At 34.2% G+C, this 23,660-nt stretch overlaps 2 protein-coding genes across 5 annotated transcripts in view; one reads left to right on the top strand and one right to left on the bottom strand.

The window, feature by feature from the left end:
• Positions 1 to 13,303, top strand: part of Boll (boule homolog, RNA binding protein) — a 64,785-nt gene extending 51,482 nt beyond the window's left edge. The window contains exons 11-13 of one of the 4 annotated variants that reach the window (XR_007107721.1): positions 783 to 890; positions 1,351 to 1,486; positions 12,997 to 13,130. Coding sequence is in view for 2 of the 4 variants with exons in the window: in XM_047545127.1 (XP_047401083.1) it covers positions 12,997 to 13,155 (159 nt within the window). In the remaining 2 variants the exon portion in view is untranslated. Of the gene's footprint in view, positions 1 to 782; positions 891 to 1,350; positions 1,627 to 12,996 lie in introns of those variants that run through there. The other 3 variants (XR_007107722.1, XM_047545125.1, XM_047545127.1) reach the window with 3 other exon arrangements.
• A 6,774-nt stretch (positions 13,304 to 20,077) lies between these two features.
• Mars2 (methionyl-tRNA synthetase 2, mitochondrial) lies at positions 20,078 to 22,720 on the bottom strand. The gene has a single exon (XM_047545567.1). It carries the CDS (start codon positions 22,677 to 22,679, stop codon positions 20,898 to 20,900), a length of 1,782 nt encoding a protein of 593 aa, XP_047401523.1. The 5' UTR covers positions 22,680 to 22,720; the 3' UTR covers positions 20,078 to 20,897.
• Between the last annotated feature and the right edge of the window lie 940 nt (positions 22,721 to 23,660).

Here is a 23,660-nt window from a genome sequence, read left to right as displayed (position 1 = left end):
GTATGTATATAATTAAGCTAACACTGGTCCCTATCTTAAGACTTTAACCAACTAATAAATACATAAAACAGTTTGATGTAACTTCCTTCTCCTGAGAGAACTAGAGTATACTGAGTTATAGCCAACAAGCTATGAGTAACTGATTAGGCATGAATAGCAGTATAATCACAGTAGATTTCATTAATGCAACAAATATTTTCACCTAATTTCAATAAATATTTCACACTGCTTGCCAGCATTCTAGACAGTGATAGTAAATACAGAAGTGAATAATATTAAGTGGGATTGGACAGTTTTGAACAGGCTGGGAAAGCCAGGCCACTCAATACATTAACAACCAGACAAGTTTGAACCTATCACCACTAGCTACATGTAACTATTTAATTTCAATCTTAAATTATTAGAAATTAAGTAAAATTTAAAATTTAGTTTCTCAATTGCAACTAGCCACACTTCAAGTGTACCTCCGTGTGACTATGTGACTGAGGGCTACTGTATGTAGCTGTGTAGATAATAGAATATTCCCACAAACATAAAAAGTTCTCTTAGCACTGCTTTGAAGATATTGCAACAAATATGGAAAACTATGTTTTAGGAAAGCTTGATCTCCTAAATAAGGAACTAACCAAAGTCCAGAGTGCCAAAAATGTAGTAGCAACTGGGTTGTTTCTTTGATCCAAATGACTTTTTTAAATAGTTTTATTACCACAATTTATAATTGTCTCAATAATTCTGCACTCAAATCGGGTGTATCTCATTCGGGGTCTCACTTGTGGTTGCAGTTCATTGTCAGCTTGAAGCTGCAGCCATCTGAAGACTTGCCTAGGCTGTATGTCCTAGCAGGCACCCAAGGAGTCTTCACACACAAACAAAAATCCCAGATGACCCAGGTATATGGAATTACTCTAGACTATACAGCATGACTACCTATGATGCCTGTCCAGCCATTGCCATCATGAAGAGTACTTTTGTGGGTTCTTATGGACAACTTTCTAAATGGCCTGCCAAGCACTACTCCTCTTTTAAAAACCAAGTTTTTTAAACCTACCTGATAGAAGGAAATGTTATAACACACTTGTAATCCATGCTGACCTGTTCCTCATTTTAAGTACTAATTATACTGTGACACTAGACTAGAAATTCCCTAATACAGATTGTAAGCTCTCAGAAAGCAGAGAGCAAGACTTTCCAGAGCTCTGGACTTCTCCTAATGGCATTCAAATTTAATTAGTACCACATGTTTTATGAGTATTTAGTAAATGTTGATTGATGTTCTACATTCATCTACTCTAACATATTCCTTTTTTTCTGTTCAGTCTTTCTGATCTGTATTTTCTCTTTACTTAACAGACAGTGTGGAGCATTCATTATTAGGACAATTGGGCAGCTCTAGTCCAGCTCAACTGATTTCTTGTCCAATGATCCTTGTGTGACCAAGATCCAGCTTCAAGGAACCGGCTAGAAGCTGCCCGTTGTGAAACTTAGGGTTAGTTAATACCTCACAATACTTTTTTATTCCACTATAAGCTGTCTAACTTTGATGAAATTTGCTTTTTCAACTGTTTTACAAAATTATTTAGGTAGATGTGGCATGTTTTTATGTGTTAATCTAACTGTAGTGACATTTTCTACATGTTTTACCCATTCCATAAATAATAACCACATTGGGAATAGCAAGGTGTCTTTCATTTTCTCTGCTTTGTGTTATTTTTCTTCTCAGACTTTTGATATTATATTCCATATCCTTTTATATTTATTTTAATATTTAGGATAAGAATCATTTCTAATTATAATAGTTTTAATACTTCTATAACTTTAGAATATAGTATATTATTTAGCCTTTATGATTTAGTTTTATTACATTACTATTTTGTCATTTAATATGCTTTCATCTAATTTTTTATTTGTTACTGCTACTTATTTATCTTTGCTTCCAATAGGGATTTCAGAATTTAAATAGTATTTAGACTTCTTTTATTATAACATCTTCTAAATATTAGAAATACCATCAATATGGTCAATATTCTTGGCTTTTCATGTGCTTAATTTAACTTTATTAAATTTTTCTTTAAGATTTAAGAGAATACCATAACCCTCCTATAACATCATCCATTTGGTACCAAATTTTATACAATATAGATTCATGTCATAGAATTTTGATAAAAGAAGGGCTACCTCTAATATGATCCTGTAACATTGACTGACAGTCCACTATATTAGTGTTCTTTAATCTTCTAACCTTCTTATTTTTTACCAATATATTCAATTATCTATATGATTAATTTTTTAAAAGGACAATTAAATGTTTTCATAAAATACAAATTATTTCTTGCACCAAAGGAAAACTTTAGATTCTGACTCTAAAGCCAATTCACATTATAAAATTGGAAATGGGGGGATCATTGTTGAAAAGACACAGAACAAATATAAGTATTTTATTTACTAAAATTTCTGTAGTACTACAAGAAAGTTCCCTTTTTATTTTCATTTGCAGTTCTTTCACTGACTTCCTAATTTTAGAAAAGAAAGGGAAAACACTAAATATTGGCATTGCCCTAATAAATTAACTTTTCACTGTCCTATTCCAACCCTAAATGTATTCCCTGCTCAGCAGCAGCAGAAATAACAGGATGTAGAACCTAAGTTTTTCCCAGTGAGTCAAATAGTGTTTTCTTTTGAAACCATAATGAATATGTTTGCCAATTAAATGGTTTCATGAGAACAGTAAGACCCTACAAATGTGTACTAGCATAAAAGAATCTCATGTACATTAATTATCCTCAGTTTTAGAAATGTAAATAGACTAATAAGTCCCATAATGAAACTTTGAAAGTTTTTGTTCTGTAAGTAAAAATATTATTAAACACTGATGTTAGAGATCTTCTTTTAATAGCACTATCCTTAAGAACAAAGAAGTTAATGTTTTGATTTTCAAAGTGTTAAACATGATGCTAAACAAATCCTGAACTGTTAATAAAAAATAATAATGTGTTATTGGGCAAGGAATTTTGATAATAATTGATACCTAAGTGTGTTTCTTCCACAGTTATATGGAATATATGCACACACATAAACTTCATATACATGTGCATAGATTTTATGTGTACACATACACATTTTATATGTACACACCCAGATATTATTCATACATGTACATTTTCTTAGAATTTAACTTTATTTTGAGATATTAACAAAAACTTTTGACTTTATTGACAATCTAAATGTATAGATGATATACATCCTTTTTTATATTATATTATTTTTTGTACTTGGTATTAAACCCTGGATACTTAACCACTGAACTAAGTCCCCAGTCATTTTTATTTATTTTTTTATTTTGAGACAGGATCTCACTAAGTTACTTAGGGTCTTACTAAGTCACTAAGTTGCTGGCCTTGAAATTGCAATCCTCCTGCCTCATTGGAATTACTGATGTGTACTCAGCTATTCATCCTTTTTACAGCCTCATATGATAGCCCAAACACATTGCTTCTATAAACAGATTAATTAAGAGGATAAAAATTCTCACACTAAGTGAAGCCCATTGTATTTTTCTATTTTTTTAGTATTTCATCAATCAATAATTTTGAAAAGTAAGCTTTTATTTACTTAATACCCACATTGAAAAGCTAGTCTGAAGAAATTATCTGAAATTCACTGTTTTTAAGTGAAATGGATAATACAAATATTAGTACATGTACTAAAATCACAAGGTAATGACTTTCTTTGTAACCTGTTTTTCCAAAATATCTAATGCAATTGAAATAGAAAAGGATCTTGTCAGTTTATTTCAGAAGGATGGCTTGGAAAGAGGTATGATTTAATTTATAACAGTTTTATAAATTTCTACCAACAATGACAGAACAATATTTTTGAACAAACTTATACAAAATAACTCCCATCTGTAGGAGTGTATTGCCTGGATTTATGCTTCAACTATAAAATAAAGAATGGGGTCACACACAAAACTTGTTTGTTTTTTTCCCAGAAATTCTGTCTATGTAGTATTAAAATACAGAGTCAAAGAAGAGAGCATCCAAATTCAACTTTGATATCATGCTTCAATGTGCTCTATTGTTATAGTAAATCGTTGTCCCCTGGACTTATGCTTTGACAAAAATTTATTCTGAAATCCCTGAAGACTTAAAAAGAGCAAAAGGAAAATTTTTACCCAAAAAGTGATAATGTTCATATTGGTACTGTTTCTTTCTTTTTCTTAAAGTGGATTTTTAAAATAATAATTTTATTTAGTTCAGTATGTGGTACTGAGGATCAAATCCAGGGTCTCACAGCATGCTAGGCAAGCACTCCACCACTGTGTCACAATCTCAGCCCTGGTGCTGTTTCTTTCAACTTCACTCAGTACTTCCATCCCAGTTTGTACCTCCCTAAAAATATAGTTAAACTTCCATCCTCCATGTTGAATACCACTCTGATTACCCAACAGCAGAGGCTGCTGTTTGTTGGACCTACTGTATGTTTCTTGTCTCTCTGCTTTTATAGAGTGCATAAATTTTGTATTTTCTGCATTCCTCTGGATCCTTTCAGAAATCAAATGCTATTCAGGATTACTTGTTTTATTTCACATTGTCATTTTTTTAACTTTCCCTTTCCATGTAACATAATCCTTTAGTTTTCCATATACTAGTTCTATGGTTATCTTGATGTCACCCACTTTCTGCCCTGTCAGGATCTGCAAATATAGCTGGCATAAATTTCAACTAGTGAACAGATAACTAGGTAACAGATTTCCAATCTTAATCATGATTGGATTTTTTAATCATGATTCTTAAAATAGTATCAACCGCAGGCCTGTTTTCCCATGCCTGTGATCCCGTGGCTCGGGAGGCTGAGGCAAAAGGAACTCAAGTTCAAAGTCAGCCCCAGCAACTTAGCAAGGCCTTAAGCAACTCGGTATGAGAACCCTGTCTCTAAATAAAATATAAAATGGAGATGTGGCTCAGTGGTTAAGTACCCCTGGGTTCAATCCCTGGTACTAAAAATAAAATAAAATAGTATCAATATAATGCCAAGCTTGATTATAGTTAACTAAAAATACACAGTAACAGACTGAATAGTTATTTAAGTTCTCACTGGTGAGTGATTATATTTACATCTGACTTAAATTTTAAATGTGTAAACATTCCAAATCTCCATCTATTGATTTGTCTATTTTCCTCATTTGATAATGTATTTTTTTAGTTAAGAGAAGCCAAAATTTTATTATTTAATGATATTTTAGGGTGATTTTCTTAGTGAAGCTAGTATTTAACCTCAGTTTTTCATTTCTGTAAAGCTGTATGCCTGTAGACTAACTATCATTAATATTTTGATAAAGGTGATATGGGTCATAAACATCTCCTTGGTGTACGTCTTCCCTTTGGAAGTCAGAGGGTATGAGAAGCAGTCTCTCTGTACTTAAGAGAGTGGACTGAAGTCCTTCCCTTCCCCTCCTACTTCTCACTTCAGCCCTTTTACTTACTGGTGGTTGTTCATCAGAGAAAATTTGGATGATCCTAGATTTTTTCTTCTATATTTCCTTCTTCGTGGGATAGTGAAGATAATACACATCTCTTGTGGGGAAAATAATGCTTTTAGGAAACAATAGTTTTTTAATACTGTTTTATAAGGAGAATCAAGTTTCTTTTCTGAAGTATAAAGGCTTAGAAGTAACGGCACCTTACTTTTTAGCTTTTATCTTCTTTCATTACTTAACCATTGGCAAGTTTTGTGGAAATCTCTTTAGATCCTTGTCTCTTGGCTTTGATAGGTTTCAGTTGTCTAATATTTTCCCATTGGAAAATTCCAAGGTAGAATTTAAACTGCACTCTTCCTGTCCCATGAATTCCCTAAGCCTACTAATTGACTCTTCAATCTGGGAAGAATTTGGTCTACCCACCTTTTCAGCGTTTTTTTTTTTTGTTTTGTTTTTTGTTTTTTTCAGTACCAGCAATAAAACCAGGGGTGCTTAACCACTAAGCCACATTCCCATCACTTTTGATTGTTTTTAATTTTTTTTTAGGTGTAGATGGACATGATACCTTTGCTTTATTTGTTTTTATGTGGTGCTGAGGATCGAACCCAGTGCTAGGCAAGAGCTCTACCACTGAGCCACAACCCCAGCCCCACTTTTGATTTTTTTGAGACAGGGTCACTTTAAGGTGCTTAGGGCCTAGCTAATTGCTGGGGCTGGCTTTGAACTTGTAATCCTCCTGCCTCAGCCTTCTGAGCCGCTGGAATTTCAGGCATGTGCCACTACACCAAGCCCTTTCTAGCTTATTCTCCAAGTATCATATCCTTATTTGTTTGTTTGTTATTTCCACACTCCCACAGTGCTGGGGACTCGAACCCGGGCCTCCAGCATGAGAGGCAGGCACTCTACGAGGTGGGCTATATGGCCTGCACTTCATATCCTTATTTGAATCTGTTTTTGTTTTTTTTAAAATAAGTGTTCTGATGATGAGAAAGACCTCCCTTCATTCTGACTTTTCCTCTTGCTAGCTACTAGCTATTTAAGGGACCTCTACTTTTATTTTGGGTAGAATTTCTCCAATTTTTAGAGACTCTTGAGTCTTTTCTTGTCTAATTCTTTAATCTTCTTGACTGAAAATGATAGGACTTAAGGATATTTATTATGAACCCATTATTTGTACATTGTCATCTCTTTCATTTTTCAAATAATGCAGCTAAGCCCTTAATATTGTAAGAGTTTTGCCCAATTCCAACCATATTATAAATGATTTAAACTCAAAGGATAATCCCATTTAAAAAAAGGTCCATAGGGAGCTAAATAAATTATAGATTTAGAGAATTTCTCAAAAGCAGGAGAGAAAAAAAAAAAAGTATCCTTCTCTGCCTCAACTTTCCTTTGTGACTAAATCCTAAAGATCAAATGAAATGAAAGATATGTTAATACACATCTTTTTATATATCTATGTCTTTATTTTTAAAAAAGCTATCCTGCTCTTTAAAGAATATCATAGGTACAACCCTAGATAATGATGAAATGCAGGTATTTTGCATGGCACTTAAGCAGATTTCTATTTATAAAGACTGGGTCTATCACAGTCTGAGTTTTCTCAGTAATTTTTCCATGGAACTCGTAATATTTAAAGTAATAGTGATTTTACTTTGACTCATGAAGCATTTAAGATAAAAATGTTACTAAGTTCCTCCTTCAGTGTCTCAGAGTATTTGAATTTCAGATGCTCTGTGAGATACAGTTGCTTGTATCATCTTGGGTTTTTTTTTTTTTTAATCCAGTTAAATATAATCTGGATCACCTGAAACTTTAGGTTTGTGGTAATCTAAAGTCCCTTTATAGAAATGCCTGGGTGATTGGAGTTTTCTTTTATCATTCACGCACACACACATGTATGTATACATGTATGTCTAAATATAAACGGGATAGCAGGGAAAATGTATATTAATTAGAACAGACAATCATTGTGATATTACTCATTAACAAGCAGTGTGGCACCAATTTTAGGTGTCTGGACTGGTAATCTGAGGCTAGAGACAGGTTCTAATTTTTTAAAATATTTTTTAGTTGTAGGTGGACACAATATCTTTGTTTTTATGTGGTGCTAAGGATCAAACTCAGTGCCTCACATGTACTAGACAGGTGCTCTACCACTAGCTACAACCACAACCTCAGGTTCTAATCTTTTAACAGGTGGGGTTTTGCAGTTTTTTATAACAGATATCATCCCATTCCTTCTATAAAGTATCAAGCAAGCAACTGATAAGTCCCCATATGTAAGTAATAGATCAGAATTTTGCGGACCTATTTCTAGTTGGAAAAAAACTGAACAATATCTGATTTGTGAGAAAAAGAAAATTCTAACTTCCTTCTTAAGATTTAGCTCTCACCACATCAAATGTTTAACTGATGCTTTCCTATAGAACTGGAATAACTATTTCTGTCTGCCTTGATGGTCTTTAAAACATCATATATTTAAGTTCATCCATCCACTCCCCAGGAAATAAATGACTTTATTATCTTAATAATTAAGAATCTGATAAAATATTTGGTTGTTTCCCAGTGCAGGCAGACTTCCTTGTTGGCCCATGTACCATGTGAATATTATCATTTTCTGGTGCTATGATATGAAAAAAATATTGGAAAGCTTAAGAAAAGATGATGTGTTTGGTTTTTGGACAGAATTTTCCCAAGTTAACTTCTTTAAAGACTCTGATTTGGAATATAAATCTACTACCATACAACCCATTTAATCTACCCTCTTGCCTCTTGAAAAATCATGTTCTAAATCACTGTCCCCTTTAGTTAAATTTTGTATACCTATTACAGAGATAAAAAGAGAATTCACTTTCCCTTGTTTTCTTCTAAATGATTTGGGGAAATGTCCAGAATTAATCCTAAAGGTCATTTCTTCATATAAATCCTCTGGTTGATCTATTTAATTAAATGTTCTTCAAACATCTTCCTACATTCTAAGTGAAGGTAACTGACACTAGTTTTTACTGTTTAATCTCAGGACATGTACTTCCAAAAGAATCTTTTTTATTAGTAGTACAGTAGTTTGTTCTGTTACAGTAAGACAGACTTGTAATTAGGGTCTGTCTGAAGGATCATAGGTATTAATATAATTCCATCTTTTTGTAGTACTTGGCATTGAACCTAGGGGTACTGTGCCACTGAGCTACATCCCCCCCACCTCCTCACCCCCTGCCTTTTCTTTTCTTTTCTTTTTGGGGACAAGGTCTCGCTTTTCTAAGTTACCCAGGCTGACCTGGAACTTGTGATCCTCCTGCCTCAACCTCCTAAGTGGCTAGGATTGTAGATAAGTACCACCCACCCAGGTAACTCCATCTTTTCTCAAAGACAGTTACATGTTTGGAGACATGTCAAGTTCCGATATGATTATTAGTTTACTCTTCTCTAAAATATCATCATATGAACTCAGGATTAGGAGTCCTCATTCTCCAGCACATACTTCCTCTTGAATCTTGCTCCCACCTGCACAGATAAGCAGCAGACTTGACATGAATTTGATTATCTTTATAGAATCAAGGCCATTACCTATAGACAATGTCCTCTAATATTTTATCAGTTATGTCAAGTTTTGCTTTTACTTCCTCTCCTTGTAGAGTTCTTGATTTTGCTAATCTCTGCTCCACGTTCTTAATTGGAATAATATACTTATCATTAAAATCAGGATATGTAAGAGTGAAAGGAGGCACCAAAAATAACTAAAGTCATAGAATTTTTGATATGTTTATTGACCAATGAAGTTTGCCATAGTAATAAACCTACAAAATCATTATATTCAAAACTATTTTTCATAAATAAAATTCTGATAATACAACAAATACAAAAATACAATGTCTCAAGGAATTGGAATGTAAAATTAATACATTACAAAATACATTTGGACCTCTGTATCCACAGGCTTTGCATCTAAAGATTCAATCAACTGCAAATTGAAAATAATAAAATGCGTTGGTAATGAACATATACAGATGCTTTTTTTCTTGACATTATTCCCTAAACAATACAGTATAACAACTATTTGCATAGCATTTACATTGTACTTGTATTAAGTATTCTAAGCAATCTAGAAATGGCTTAAAAGCATATGAGAGGATATGTGTAAGTTATATACAAATAGTATGTCATTTTTTATAAGAGACTCGTACATCTGCAGATTTTGGTATCTTCTGGAAGTACCTAGGACCAGTCCCCCATGGATAGAGAAAGCTGACTGAAATTTAACATTAAAGTAGAATCAAAAAGCATACTCTGAAAAGGATTAAGCCATAAGACTAGGCTTGAACTTCTCTAATACTTAATCCTTAAAGCTTTATGGTAGCTCAGTGGTAAAGCACCCCTGGGTTCAATCCCCAATATTAAAAAAAAAAAAAAAAAAAAACATTATGTTTTCCATTCTAGTCATTGATATAGTGCCCATATAAATTGACAAAATTATATTTAGATATAAGCCTATAAGCCTCTTTTTCTGTGTTGTAAACATGAAATAAGAGAATCATAAAGACTCAAATGAATCTCAGAGATTCTATTATTCTTAAAACATGAAGAAACAGTCTAAAACTGTGGAATAGTCTTAAGATATTAATCTTAAAATCTTGCTAACAACCTGTACTAACAAATTTTGCTGTATAATTATAGGTAGTTCTACAGAAAATCCAAAAAGGATTATTTAAAGTCCATGATAATATTCCTTATAAAAACTGTATTATCTTTAGTGTTCATAGCTATAAAATCATGCCTAGAACACTTTTGCCTACTTTTTATTATTTCAAGGCAAGAGTAACACCTCAAATTTACATAGTACCTCACAATTTAAAAGCACTTCACATGCATTATCTCATTTTATTCCCTCCATATTTTTTGTGAAATAAACAATTTTTTTTATTTTGATTAATTCTACACCAATAGGGTACAACTTTCGTTTCTCTGGTTGTACACGAAGTAGAGTCACACCATTTGTGTAATCATACATATACATGTACATAGGGTAATGATATAGAGATAAATAATTGTTATAAGAGAACTAACTGAAGCTTAGGTTAAGAGAACTGCCCAAGATGACAATTCAATTAAGTGGCAGAATTTCTAAAAACTAATAAATGGTCACTGCTTAGGACACAAATAATTTCTGGATAGTGGATAGGGGTAAGAAGAAAATTCTTAAAAAACACAATAATTTTCAGAAATAATTTTTGTCCCATCCAAGAAAAGGACCATCTTTCATTTAATAACTAAAATAAATTGTCTATGGGCTGGGGTTGTGGCTCAGTGGTAGAGCACTTACCTAGTATGTGAGGCCCTGGGTTCGATCTCCAGCACCACATAAACTAAATAAACAAAATAAAGGTATTGTGTCCAAAAAAAAAAAAAAAAAATAGAAAACAAATGTCTTTTAAGTGGCTGGGAGTCTAAATCAGAAAATATTTCAGTTCTAAAAATAAGGAAACAAATATACAACTAATTAAAACAAATAAAATAAGGAAACAAATTAGACATGAAACTGCTTAATCATCTTTTATATATGTGTGTATACATATATATGCATATATTTTTTTTAGTTCTTCATGGACCTTTATTGTATTTATTTATATGCGGTACTGATACTCAAACCCAGTGCCTCATACATGCTAGGCAAGTAATCTACTACTGAGCTACAACCCCAGCCTACTTAATCATCTTTTATCAAGTAACCTAAGTATGAACCAGTATCCTAACCAAATAGTAGAAATCAAAATTACTTTAGAAATTAATTTTTTAGATGGCTCAATGAAAATTTTCTTCGAAAGTACTGTATAAGTCAGTACTCTGGGAAATGTAAGAAGGATCACAAGGTGAAAAGAAGAACACAAAGTTGCTGAAGTATCCCAGAAAAATCTTAATCCCTCCACTAGCCTGTGTCATATTCTTGGGAATATGGCACATTTCTAAGTGCTTTTGAATTCATGAAGTCCACTGGCATACACAAATGTTTTTCTTTCTTTCCATTCTTCTTGCTATTATCTATAGTCTAGGCATGTATTAGTCTTTGTATAAATCTTCAATGTAGTATTTGCTATTTGGAGAAAGGGTTATTCAAATTTGTTTTTATCACATCCTAATGAGGTTCTAGACTCATACCACTTTTTATACTGATAAAATATGATGTAGTTCTAATATAAATAGCTCTTAGCCATTTATTAGCTTAAAAATTGTAAACATGCTTAAAGCTAATTGTAGCCTAAGGTCATTGGAGGAGTTAATTTTCTCACAATAGTATTCTTACAATACTGATTTCGATAAATGTCTTTATCTTATTATTAAAATAGTTCATGATTTGTTTCTTTTTGAGTTGGAAACAACTTCACCAAGTATCTTGACATCAATAAATTCTGTGTAATTATGTAATTTAAAATATTTTTAATTCTTGAAGCCTGATATGCCATTTTTTAAAATCACCCATTGTTTTTATGACTTATTCCTATATTTACCTATTCTAGCACTGGCAGGTTGTTTCATTGTTAGTAGATATGATCAAAGTCTTGGTAAGTCAAAGGAGTGATCTATGTGCCCATATCATAGAAATTAAAAATATAAATAATCATGACTCTTCAGAGTTTTGCTTTATATCTTAGAAACATTAGTTCATTTCCCCTAACTACATATAAGTTAGTAAGTTAAGTTTTTAAAGAGTAGTAAAACATTTGTATCCAATTTTTATTATCAGATGCAGGCTGGGCAGTTGATTTGGCCTATGCTACTTTAAAAGTTTTGATCAACTTTATAACATAAACTCTGCCTTGTATTCTTCTTGAATTGCAGTATTCAAACTCAGGTCATTTAAAGTAGGCAGAAGAAAATAATGAGATTTCTAGGCAAAATGATTTGGCTATTCCTTGATGCTCTGAAGTGCTGGCATTTTGTAATCCTTAGATGATACCTTAGCCAAAACTTCCTATTCTGAGAATCTTAAGCAAATGAGAATCTCCGGCAAGCCCTCTGTTCAGTAGTGGATCAAATAAAAATCAGTTGGAACATAGTCTATTTGTTGGATGTTTTACTTAGCAGTATAATTAAAATATTACTCTAATAACATAAAGTAGTATATTAATAATTCACTGATTTTTCTCTGGATAGTTGCTTTCTTGCCCATCAGTTCTGAATCTAATTTTATATACCATAAGTACATAAATCTATTTTGTAACAAGTCTTTACCAAAGTTTAGGGACAAAACAAAGGGAGTATAATCTAGTAATTTAGAAATATCATTGAATATAGCTGTTCACAACTCACTTGTAGTGAGTCTCTTTGTATAGCCCTTAGGATGCCTCCCTGTCCAGCACCAAGTTATAAAGTAACCTACTCTTTTCAGTGGGAATTTTCCAAAGCACACCTTCTCAGAATTCAGGCCCAATTAATCTGTTTTTAAATCTTTCCCTTAAGTAATTATAAAATTAGAGCCATTTAAAATGCATTAAAACCCTAATTTTCTTTAAATCTCTTAATAGGAACCAAGGTTACATTCTGTGAGAAGAAGCTTTTCTCAGCCTTCATCTGTAGGTTTGAAACCTCGATATTCTCGAAGCCCACACTTTCATCCTAGAAAAGATTTCAGAGCAGAGGATTCAATTATTACTCCACCTCCCTCTACTGATTCTGTTAAGTAGAATCTTGAATAACTATTTTGTCCAACAGTAGTAAATAACTAGCCCCATATGTGGTCTAGTAACAAATGAGGATTTGGGATGTGCTAAGGTTAAATGTTTTTGCTTTTTTAAGGGAATTAAAGAAATCTTAGTAGCCAGAATATTGGAGGTGCAGTATTAAATCATGGTTTCCTTTATTAATTCTTCATACACATAACTAATGTAGGTTTGTAACCTACACCAAATATAAGAAAATTTATAAGACAATTATCTTGATTAAAGTTTGAAAAATTTTGTCATCATCTGGCTATCTTACCAACATGATAATCTCATATACAACTTTGCTGTTTGGATTTTTCAGTTTTATTCCAGGTGTTTCATATTTATAGACATAGCCATGGCACATACAAAAAATCATAGCAACAGACCATTTGTTGTAATATAGTATAATTTTTAAAAACACTATCTTTTTAGGGAGATAAAATGTACTAGATTCTAGCTTACACATTATTTTGGTTTTCCTGTATTTAGATTTATGTATAGTTTACCTGTATTAAATGGTTTTGATAAAACCATAGATTTATATTATAAATTGAGACATTAATACATTGAAAATATAATTTGCATATTATAAACTATTCAGAAACCTGTCATACTGTGACCATTTGTTTCATACCAATTACTCTAGCCAAAGTTGACACTATTCTATACTTAAAGATTATCTTCCTATTTCTGGCCCTCTTTTGTCATTTATGCAGGAAATATAAGAGTTTTTGTAGCATCTTAGCAAATATAAGCATCACTGTATATCATGTCATTTGATACCTATTTCTTAAACACAGTGACAATGTCAATAGTTCTTTTTATCTTTCATTCAGGCCTTAGTGAAGTTTCTAGGGTTTTAAAACATTAACCTTAACTGAAATAAAACTTACCCATATTTCACTTTTTAATACAAAGAACTTATGATTGCCTGTTGTTACAAAATTGGGTTTTACAAATTAAAAAATGCCACACTAACTAGAACTTTTTTGAATTAAAAACAGCCACACCAACTTTTATCTAAATGCTTCCTGTTTGCCATATATCCCAACTTTCTTCTGTTAAAAACACTATATTCCTTTTATAGAAGATTAGATTAATAATAAAACAATAAAAATAAGTTATAGAAATAAGCAGTATTTAAATTGTGTGAAAATTTATTCTAGGATTTAGTGAAATTTGATTGTACAATACTAGAATTTCACTATTTTAATTTCATGTCTATACCACAAACTAATACTGGCTTGCAAGCTTTCTTATAATATCAGGAAGATGATAATACAATAATAATTTGAATAGTTATTTCATACTGTCTCAAAAAAAATAATGGGTATGTACATTTTTTGGTTATATTATTCTAATGTTTCTGAGCTAAAATATTTAAGTCAAGTAATAAAATGTAATGCCTAGTTATATTAAATAATATTCAGGCACATGCTAAGGTCACTTCATCTATTTAAGAAAATTTCATTTTGCTGCAGTTATTTTGAAAGTAACATGCTGTGTCTTGAGACCCAGTCAGTATTCTGTTACTAAAGTACTGGTCAAAATATCATGAAACAAGCTATTTAATACTCAGCTTATCTGGTATTTTTAAGCATACATTTTAATCCTACATTTAGTATTCAGGCTTATTCAATATACATCAAGACATATTTATTCTAAAACTTGTGTAAATTTTAAGAGTCTGAGAGTTTGCTTCCAAAAAGATTGACACTAAAGGGTTTTCATTAGCTAATTTGTTTTAGGTAATTGTGTTCTTTACAAAAAGGTATTGTTACTTCCACATTACTTTCATTAAATTCTATGAAGATTAATATTACTTTCTCTCTCTAGATCATAAAATATAGAACAGACGTAATATGAAAATATATTAATATAACTCCCCCCCAAAACTACTCTGATTAAATTGTGATACCTTTTTCTTATTTTATAGATAATGTAACATATCCATGATAACAAAAACAGCAGCTTTAATAACTATAAAAGATCAATGTTTGGCTTTTAATTATCAAGGTCCTTTTTATAAGTCATGATATAAAAATGAATAAAGAAATGGAAACTAAAACCTCATTCTTAGCCTCATATAGTTCTGAAACAACCAGTTTATAAAAGACAGTATATAAAGAAAATGTTTAATAAATATTAAAAAGTATTACCTAAAAAATGTATCTTTTTTTCCTTTGGTGTTTTGGAAAAAAAAATCTAAAGAATAATTTAAAGTGTTCATTAATAATTTGAGTGGTTTAATACTTACAATGTGTTTCTTGCTAATCATATTAGGATCTTTGTTTTTAACATGTCTAACTTTGGTACCACAGAAATGAACACTACACGATATCTATTCACTTTTATAACATATTTAGCAACATGTAAAAGAGAATTTCCTAAAATCCTTATTAGTATCTGACCTATTATGCAAAATTTTTAAGATACTAATAATACATGTAAATTTTTTTCTGCCCTATGTAAATACCCAATACTGTCTAGCAAAGTTAACCTTAGTAATATTTCACTCAGGCTCCTTCCAACTGTTCATGAAAATAGCTTTCAAATAAAATAACACATTAAATATCTTTAATGTATCTAAGTAAACTCAGCAACAGTCCTGTTTACCAAAGAAATTTTTATGTCTATGCTTTGGCTATGTTATAATCTTCCAAAAACGTGTTTAAAACTATTGAGTTCAAACTTACACATATTTACATATTAAATATTTAAACATCTACCTCAACAAATTTATTGATGATGGGTTTTAATAACTTGGTTTAACTTGGCTATCCCCGTTCTCATTATTCTCAATGTTAAACAATAAGTCTTCACTATTTTTCCTGTTTTTCCATCTGAGATCACGTTGATTTCCTAATTTTTACACTTAGCTACATAGTTATACATTTACATTAGTTTTTATGCCACAGATATGATAGCTCCACCTTTAGATAATCTCCCTGGATTATGGAAAAAGGAAGAAGTGCTTATATTTCTCCTTAAGCTAGAAAACTAATTTTATGACATCAGTTACAACCAAAAATGTTTTATTTAAAATTTGATATGAATTAACTACCTTATGGAGGCTGATTTAATGTGAACAATATTAAATAAGAAAAAACTTCCTATTTTGAGGATTAAGTAACCATTATTGTTTTATACTAGGTCAGACAATATCATAATTGTTAAAAATACTTCCTTTATTCCAAGCAAAAAAAAAACACTCCTTCTAACTCTTGAATGGCATGAAAATCCAACCATCAGCTTTCGTACAACCATACATATTTTTAATAATTAATTTTATGTTAGTACTTAACAGTCTTTTATAATACTACAGTAGGCTTTTTACACGTTGTAACTTTAATTACATTCCAGTAATGAGTTAAAAATAAAACAGAAATTAGTACTAAAAAGTTCTGTATTTTATTTAAAATATATAGAAAGTTTTATAGAAATTTAAATATAAAAAGTTAAAAAGTAATTTCAGTTTACCAGGATTAAAGGCTCTTTACTTTATAAAAGCCTTTAAATTTCTTTAGTAAGTTATCGGCTTCTAAAGATAATTCTAAAATATGCTACATAGGGCCATTTTTATGATGTATCAGTCTGATTCTGCAACAAGTCACAACCTACTCTGCATAAAAAAATTGAAAATGTCCACCCTAACACTAACTGTCTCACTAACTGTAGGACTTTGTTGTCTGCATTTAAACAGAATCCTGAAGAAATTATTTAAACATGGAATTAAAATTAAGGTTTTCTTGGCCTTCCTACATAGCAAGGATTTCAATACCTTATATATTTTTTAAAGTATATTTTACATAATAGCTAAGAGATCTACATAAAAATAAGTTTCATCACACTTCTTCAAGGTATAACCCATGTCCAACAAAATAATTACATTTCATAAAATAATGTGAAATTTAGCATTGAGTATTCTTTCTGCAATTCATAATAAAGTCTATAGTTTGAGGAGGTAAGAAGATGTCTCAACTGTGATACAAGGTATAATTTATCAGTAATTAATATGTGGCATTTTAGCTAATAAAGGTGGTATTTGCTTTGGTAATAACTGCAGTCAAAGGGCATTTAATCTGGTTTCTATAGGCTTGTTAGGAAAGATGTAAGAATACAGTAATGTTCAGTAAAGTCATAGAACTTAAATTGTTAGTAAATAAGTCTTATTAATAAGTTCATCTGTATTAAAACTGTATGTATGAAATGAAATGAAAAGGTTTTAGTGTTTGTGGCCTTTAATAAAATTCTCTGACTTTGTTACTATAATAGTCCATTCAAATAAACTTGAATATTCATGTTTAGAGATAAATATGTATTTAATGCATTAATTAGTAAAATATTTCAAAATAACTTAGATTGCATGACTTTATGACAACATACTTTCAGTTAGAAGAGAAATACTGGATTCTAGAATTTGGAGCACTATTTTGAAAATAATAAAAATAACCCTAAGGAAAAGGAACATCTATAGACTCTACAGTTATCATAAAATTTAACAGTTTGCAACAACACACACAAGCAGGTTTAGGATGTAAAGGAAATTACTGCAAGCAAAAGTGAAATATACCATATTTCAAGAAAAAGGTAAGTTTTTTTAAGTGTCTGTTTTGGTATTCACCTGTTTCATAGTCTGTCAGGAAACAAATTCCTTCTCTTAAAACGCTGATGTATTTCAATTAAGAGTTCTTATTTATACTTTTTATCCTCAGATCTTTTGATCAAATTATACTATTTCTCTTTCTCACAATACTTAAAACATGCCCTCATATATATTCAGGGATTGTGGTATTGTTGCTAAAGGTGAAACTGACGCTCTCTGCATGGAGACACATTTCAGTCTACATTCTCCTATTTTACAAACCATATAATCCTAGTCGAATGACTTAATCTGTGTCTGAGTTTTTTATCAGTTTAATAGAATATGAGGTATAGAATAATACCTCTTAGAGCCGATAGGAAAAGTAAATAAGGGCCAGACTCGGTAGCACATGCCTGTAATCCCAGTGGCTCAGGAGGCTGAAACAGGAAGATCACAAGTTTTAAAGCCAGCCTAAGCAAAAGCAAGGCACTAAGCAACTCAGTAAAGAACCTGTCTCTAAAATAAAGTACAAAATAAAGCTGGGGGTGTGACTTTAGAGGTCCAGTGCCCCTGAGTTCAATCCCCAATACCCCAAAAAAAAAGGTAAATGAGGAACACAAATAAGGAACCATTGGTTCTTATTACTAATAATTAGAAAATTTGGCAAAATCATAGCTATAGGATTCTTCCCTTTTAATAACCTACTGAGAGGCCTTATTGAATAAGTATATTTAGCTATTGTCTACTGACATTTTATTACTCTCCTAATAGGACAGCCGAGGAATACCTTATCTCTATAGTGCTTCTGGGGAGAAGATAAACTTAGCTCTAAGAATCCTTACTCTAGAACTGTTAGTGCCTTCTTTGGCATCTTGTAGATCCCTTTACCATAAGGAATTTTCTTCCAAATACTACTCTTGTGGTTCTCAAATATTCATTTTGGTATATTCCTGTGGGGCAGTGTTATAGGAGGGACAAAGCACTATAGGAACTGTAACAATGCTATGAGAGTACTAACAAAGGCAGAGATTATCAACTCACTGATTTTCCAAATGTTTTCTTTCATTCATGTAAACAAATGACATCTTTCCTCTGCTCTGTCCAGCCCTGGGAGATACTATACTTTGTTCTATACCTCAGAAGTATGTCTTGGTAATCCCAGCACGTAACTAGAATACTAAAGCCCAGAATTATGAACAAGGAGTCCAAAGGGAACATTTGTGGAAATAGTCCTCCTACCTTTAGAATGCCTTCAGCAGTGTTTCCAAGTAGCCAGGATCCCTCACCTTGATCATTAATATAATCTGGAGCTGAATGGTGGCACCTAAAATAAACCTGGGGGAACTACCAGCACAATAGTTTACTTCAAAGGAGCCCTCTCTGCTTGTTACCATACACAGAATGGATATTCCAAGGCAATTTCTCAGGTTGAATTTTGGCCCAGCTGTCCAATGACCTGAGCTATCCAATGACCTGAGCTATTAACTCTGGCTTACTATATTATAGTCACTGTATAAATTGATACCTTAATATCTTCTCTGTGATGTTCTCTTATGGAGCCTTGGAGATTCCCTAAATCCACTTTGAGATTCCTGGAGCACTGAACATTTCCCCTGCACCATCACCTTCAACAAATGCAACAGAACAGATCTGAATAAGGTACTTACAAACTTTTAAACTTTAATAAGTTAAAACAGCAAAAGAATTTAACAGCAAATACTTGAAAGTAAACGGATTAACATTTATAACTATACAATTTCTACATTGTATTATCTTGATTGACCAACAAGAAATCAAATGAGGTAAATTAGTTATGTGGGTAACAAAATTAAGACTATAAGAAACAGAACATTACTCTCTTAAAATATTTACAGATTGTTTAGTCATACCTGTAACCTGGTATTAAAGTTTAAAATTAACATACCAAATACTGCAAGAGTTTTATAGTTTATCATATAAACAATTTGATACATTTATTTATTAACCTACCAATAAGGTGATGGCACACAGGTGTAATCCCAGCAACTCAGGAGGCTGAGGCAGGAGGATCACAAATTCAAAGTCAGCCTCAGCAACTTAGCAAGGCCTGTCTCAAAATAAAAGAGTTGGGTATGTGGCTCAGTGGTTAAGCACCTCTGGGTTCAATCCCGGGTACCCAAAAAAAAAAAAAAAAAAAAAAAAAAAAAAAAGTCATTTTTCAGTAGTCTTAAAAAAAAAAAATGAGAGCTGGGGACGTAGGTCAGTAATAGAGCTTGCACAAGTCTCCAGTACCACCAAAAAAAAAAAAAAAAAAAAGAACTCTCATCATTTTTTATTGCTATTAAAACAGCAGTGGTTGCAAATAGTTATCTCTTGTTTTAAGAAAGTCAAGGGCTAGGGATCTCAGTGGTAGAGTGCTAGTAGTGTGCACAAGGGCCTGGTTTACTCCCCAACACCACAAAAAAAAAAAAAAAAAATCCTTTATCTCATCATCAGGAAAAGCATAAAAGTTTAAAGCTGGGTGAAATTAGCATAAAACTTATTCTAAATATTCTGAAATCTCAATCTTAAGTAATTAGATGTGAGACCAGAGCCATCTACTGGTTAAACTGTAATGTTACAAAACACAACTGTTGTACAAGTAGGGGGTTCTAGTTAAAGGAATTTAAATAATGGGAAGGAGTATGGGGGGAAATCATCTAGTTTTTAAAAGAATCTGGAGACCTAATATGTTCAAAAAGTAGGCTAGCCTATAAAAGCTGAGGCTGGGAGCCTCCAACTGCTCTCTCAATAAAAGGAGTCACTGTACTAATTGGCCTGAGAAGCAGAAGTAATGAGAGGTAGTTTGGCAAATAACATAACTGGTTTAGGAGGAGGTATAATGGGAAAAATAATATCAGCAATTTTGTCTCTTACCCATCTTTCCCCTGGAGACACCTTAACACATATTGGTGCACAAAAGACAGTGGTTGATGGGCATGGATAAATGAAGAAGAGGGAAAGGGGTAGTCACCTGAAAGGTTCTAAACCTCTGTTCACAGGCACATGGCCTATGTGCTCATCTGATGCAATATTTCAGAAGACACTAGCATAACCTTCCTGGAAATGAAAATAAAATAACATATTGCTTTTACCACAGCCAGTAAGAAATGAGTTTTTATGTCCTGTGAGCTTTCACCAGCCAAGCTCTGGACTGGTCCAGTCTTGGAAACAAAAGCCCAGTTTCAGGTCCCAGCCTCCTCCCTTCAAAAGGACATGGATGTCCATAGAATCGAGGCAAGAAATAGAGTTCTCCAAGACCTCTCTCTGTGGCAGAGACCCCCAGCCTGGACAGCAGCTTGTCAGCTAGGTTTGGGGTAACAGGCTGAAGCAAAGTTGCAAAGACTCGCAAACATTCCAAAGCCACATGAAGCACAGTACCCAGCCAGCGAGCATCCGCTGGGCTCTCCCAGTTCAATTTCCATGGTGCATGCCTTTGGACAAAACCATTAGTTTGCCGAACACAGCTGGACACTGCCTCCAAAGCCTTATATATCTGAAAGTTATCATAGTAGTCTGCTACTTGCTTGGGCAAAGTCGCCATTGCACTCACGAGAGCATAATCTTCTGCCTGAGCACGAACTGATGGTCCCACCAACCCTGGCTCACTGGGGAAGCAGGTAGTGCAAAAGGCTGGGTAGGTCCCAGAAGGGTTTATTCTTTTAGCAGTGCATCGGTTCAAAAGGCCTCCTAAGGCATCTGCCAGCTCAGAATCCAGCAACTTAACCACCTTCTCATCGTAGTAGTCACAGTCCCAGCTGGGAACGCCCTGCCGAAGAAGAAAATAGCGGAAGCCATCCACGGTATAGCGATCAAGACAAGTCCTGGGATCCACCACGTTGCCCAAGCTCTTGGACATCTTTTGGCCACATACTGTCCAGTGGGAGTGGACATAGATACGATGTGGTGGGCTCAATCCGGCGCCTAATAGGAGGGCAGGCCAATAGATGGCATGAAATTTGAGAATGTCCTTACCTATTATATGAGATGCGGTTGGCCACCAAGATTTGAACTCAACATTGGGGTAGCCAATTATGGTGAGGTAGTTGACCAGGGCATCCAGCCATACGTAGATGGTCTGTGAATCGTCCCCGGGAACTGGAATGCCCCAGTGCAGGTGGCTACTCCTACGAGAAACGGACAGATCCGGTAGCTCCTCCTCCAACCATTGAAGGACTGTGTGATAGAACGGCTCCGGGGTGATGGCCTGAGGGTTGCTTCGCAGCCACCGCTGTAGTGGCTCCCGGAACTGAGAAAGCCTGAAAATATAGTTTTCTTCCTTGGTCCAGGAGACAGGATGTCCGCTCTCGAGAGATACAGGACACGAATCCCCCGACGGGCCCGGCTGCCGGGTGACCTTGGCCTCAGGAAGGAAGCACTCGTCAGAGGCGCAATACCAACCTTCATAAAGCCCCTTGTAGAGCAGACCCCGGGACTTCAGCACCCGCCAGAAGTGCTGCACGGCCACCCGGTGCCGGGCCTCCGTGGTGCGGATGAAGTCGGTGGAGGAGATGCCAGCTTCCTGGAAAAGTTGCTGAAACTGGGCAGAGACTCGATCGCACAGCTCAATAGGGGCCACGCCCGCAGTGGCTGCCGCCTGTTGAATCTTCAGGCCGTGCTCGTCGGTGCCGGTGGAGAATCGCGTTGCGGTGGTTCCGGGAACTCGGAGGCGACGGTGGCGGCATAGGGCGTCCGCAAGGAGCGCCGAGTACAAGTGTCCGATGTGCGGCGCCGCGTTCACATAGAAAATGGGTGTGGTGAAGTAGGCGCGTGTGTCCCGAGCGTCATCGTAGGCACACTGAGAGCCTGAACCGTAGTGGCGTGGCCCGGAACTCTCCAGGAGAGAGACCCTGCCAGCCCCCGTGCGTCCCAGCAGCCTGAGGACAGATATTCGCAGCATAGTTCCAGCTGGCCTAAACTGTGGAGGCGGCGTCCTGAATGCACGTGTGAGGGGCGCATGCGCAGCCAGGACGCGCGACGCTTCCGCCCGGAAAACCAATGGGATTCGGCCGTACGCGCGGGCCCTCTGCCTCCCGGCCCTAGCGGCCACCCTTCACCGGCTCTGCGCCGTTGGGTTTCTCTGCGCAAGTCCGCGGGAAAACAGCTTAAAGGGTCTGGGTTGGGAAGATTATGAAAAATAAGTCTTTGCCATTGTAACATCCTCAGCTCCCTGCTTTGAGTTGTGATTTTACACTCATGGATCTATTTCCCTTTCTAGGCAGGACACAGAGTATGGCCTCTGCATACGCACTGGTTCATATCTGAAAAACCCATGTAAATTTTATCTCAGAACCTAAATAAATTTAGAAGGGGGAAGAATAAGACTGAAAAAGTAGGAGAAATATTTTATCTGAACAGTATTCGCTGAATCAAAAAGAGATAGATTTGTGATCTGCTAAATCCTTCCCAAAGTTTATTGAGATCCAGGGAAGTGGAATGCAGGATTGCCGTTGTACACATAAGGAAGTAATAATTTTCAAATTTATTTCTCAAAAAGAGTTACTAACAATTTTTTTAAATGGTTTTGATATTCTTCAAGAAGTGTTTTTCCAAGTTTGCTTTCAGTAATAGGTCTCTAGTTTGGGGGCAGGAGAAACCTCAGGAGTTCAGAATTGAATTAATATTAATCTCTAATTCATAACACTCTCGTGTTTGATTTACATCTACCCTCTCCCCTTTTAACTGATACTTTTTTTCTTACGGTACTGAGATTGAACCCAGGGCTAGACAAGCGCTCTGCCATTGAACTACATTCCAAGTTCTTTATTTAACTTAAGTGGCTCATATATACAATGTAATTTTTTTAAAAATGGATGAAACAAGTGGGCACGGTGGCACTCGCCTGTAATCCCAGCGATTTAGGAGACTGAAGCAGCAGAAT

Source organism: Sciurus carolinensis, chromosome 3 (genome assembly GCF_902686445.1).
Source record: "Sciurus carolinensis chromosome 3, mSciCar1.2, whole genome shotgun sequence".
In the NCBI taxonomy this organism is placed as follows: Eukaryota; Metazoa; Chordata; class Mammalia; order Rodentia; family Sciuridae; genus Sciurus; species Sciurus carolinensis.
This window is presented reverse-complemented; position numbering and strand designations above follow the sequence as displayed.

Bases quoted from the DNA above. Each gene is read 5' to 3' on its own strand.
- Mars2 (XM_047545567.1), bottom strand. From the start codon at position 22,679: ATGCTGCGAATATCTGTCCTCAGGCTGCTGGGACGCACGGGGGCTGGC.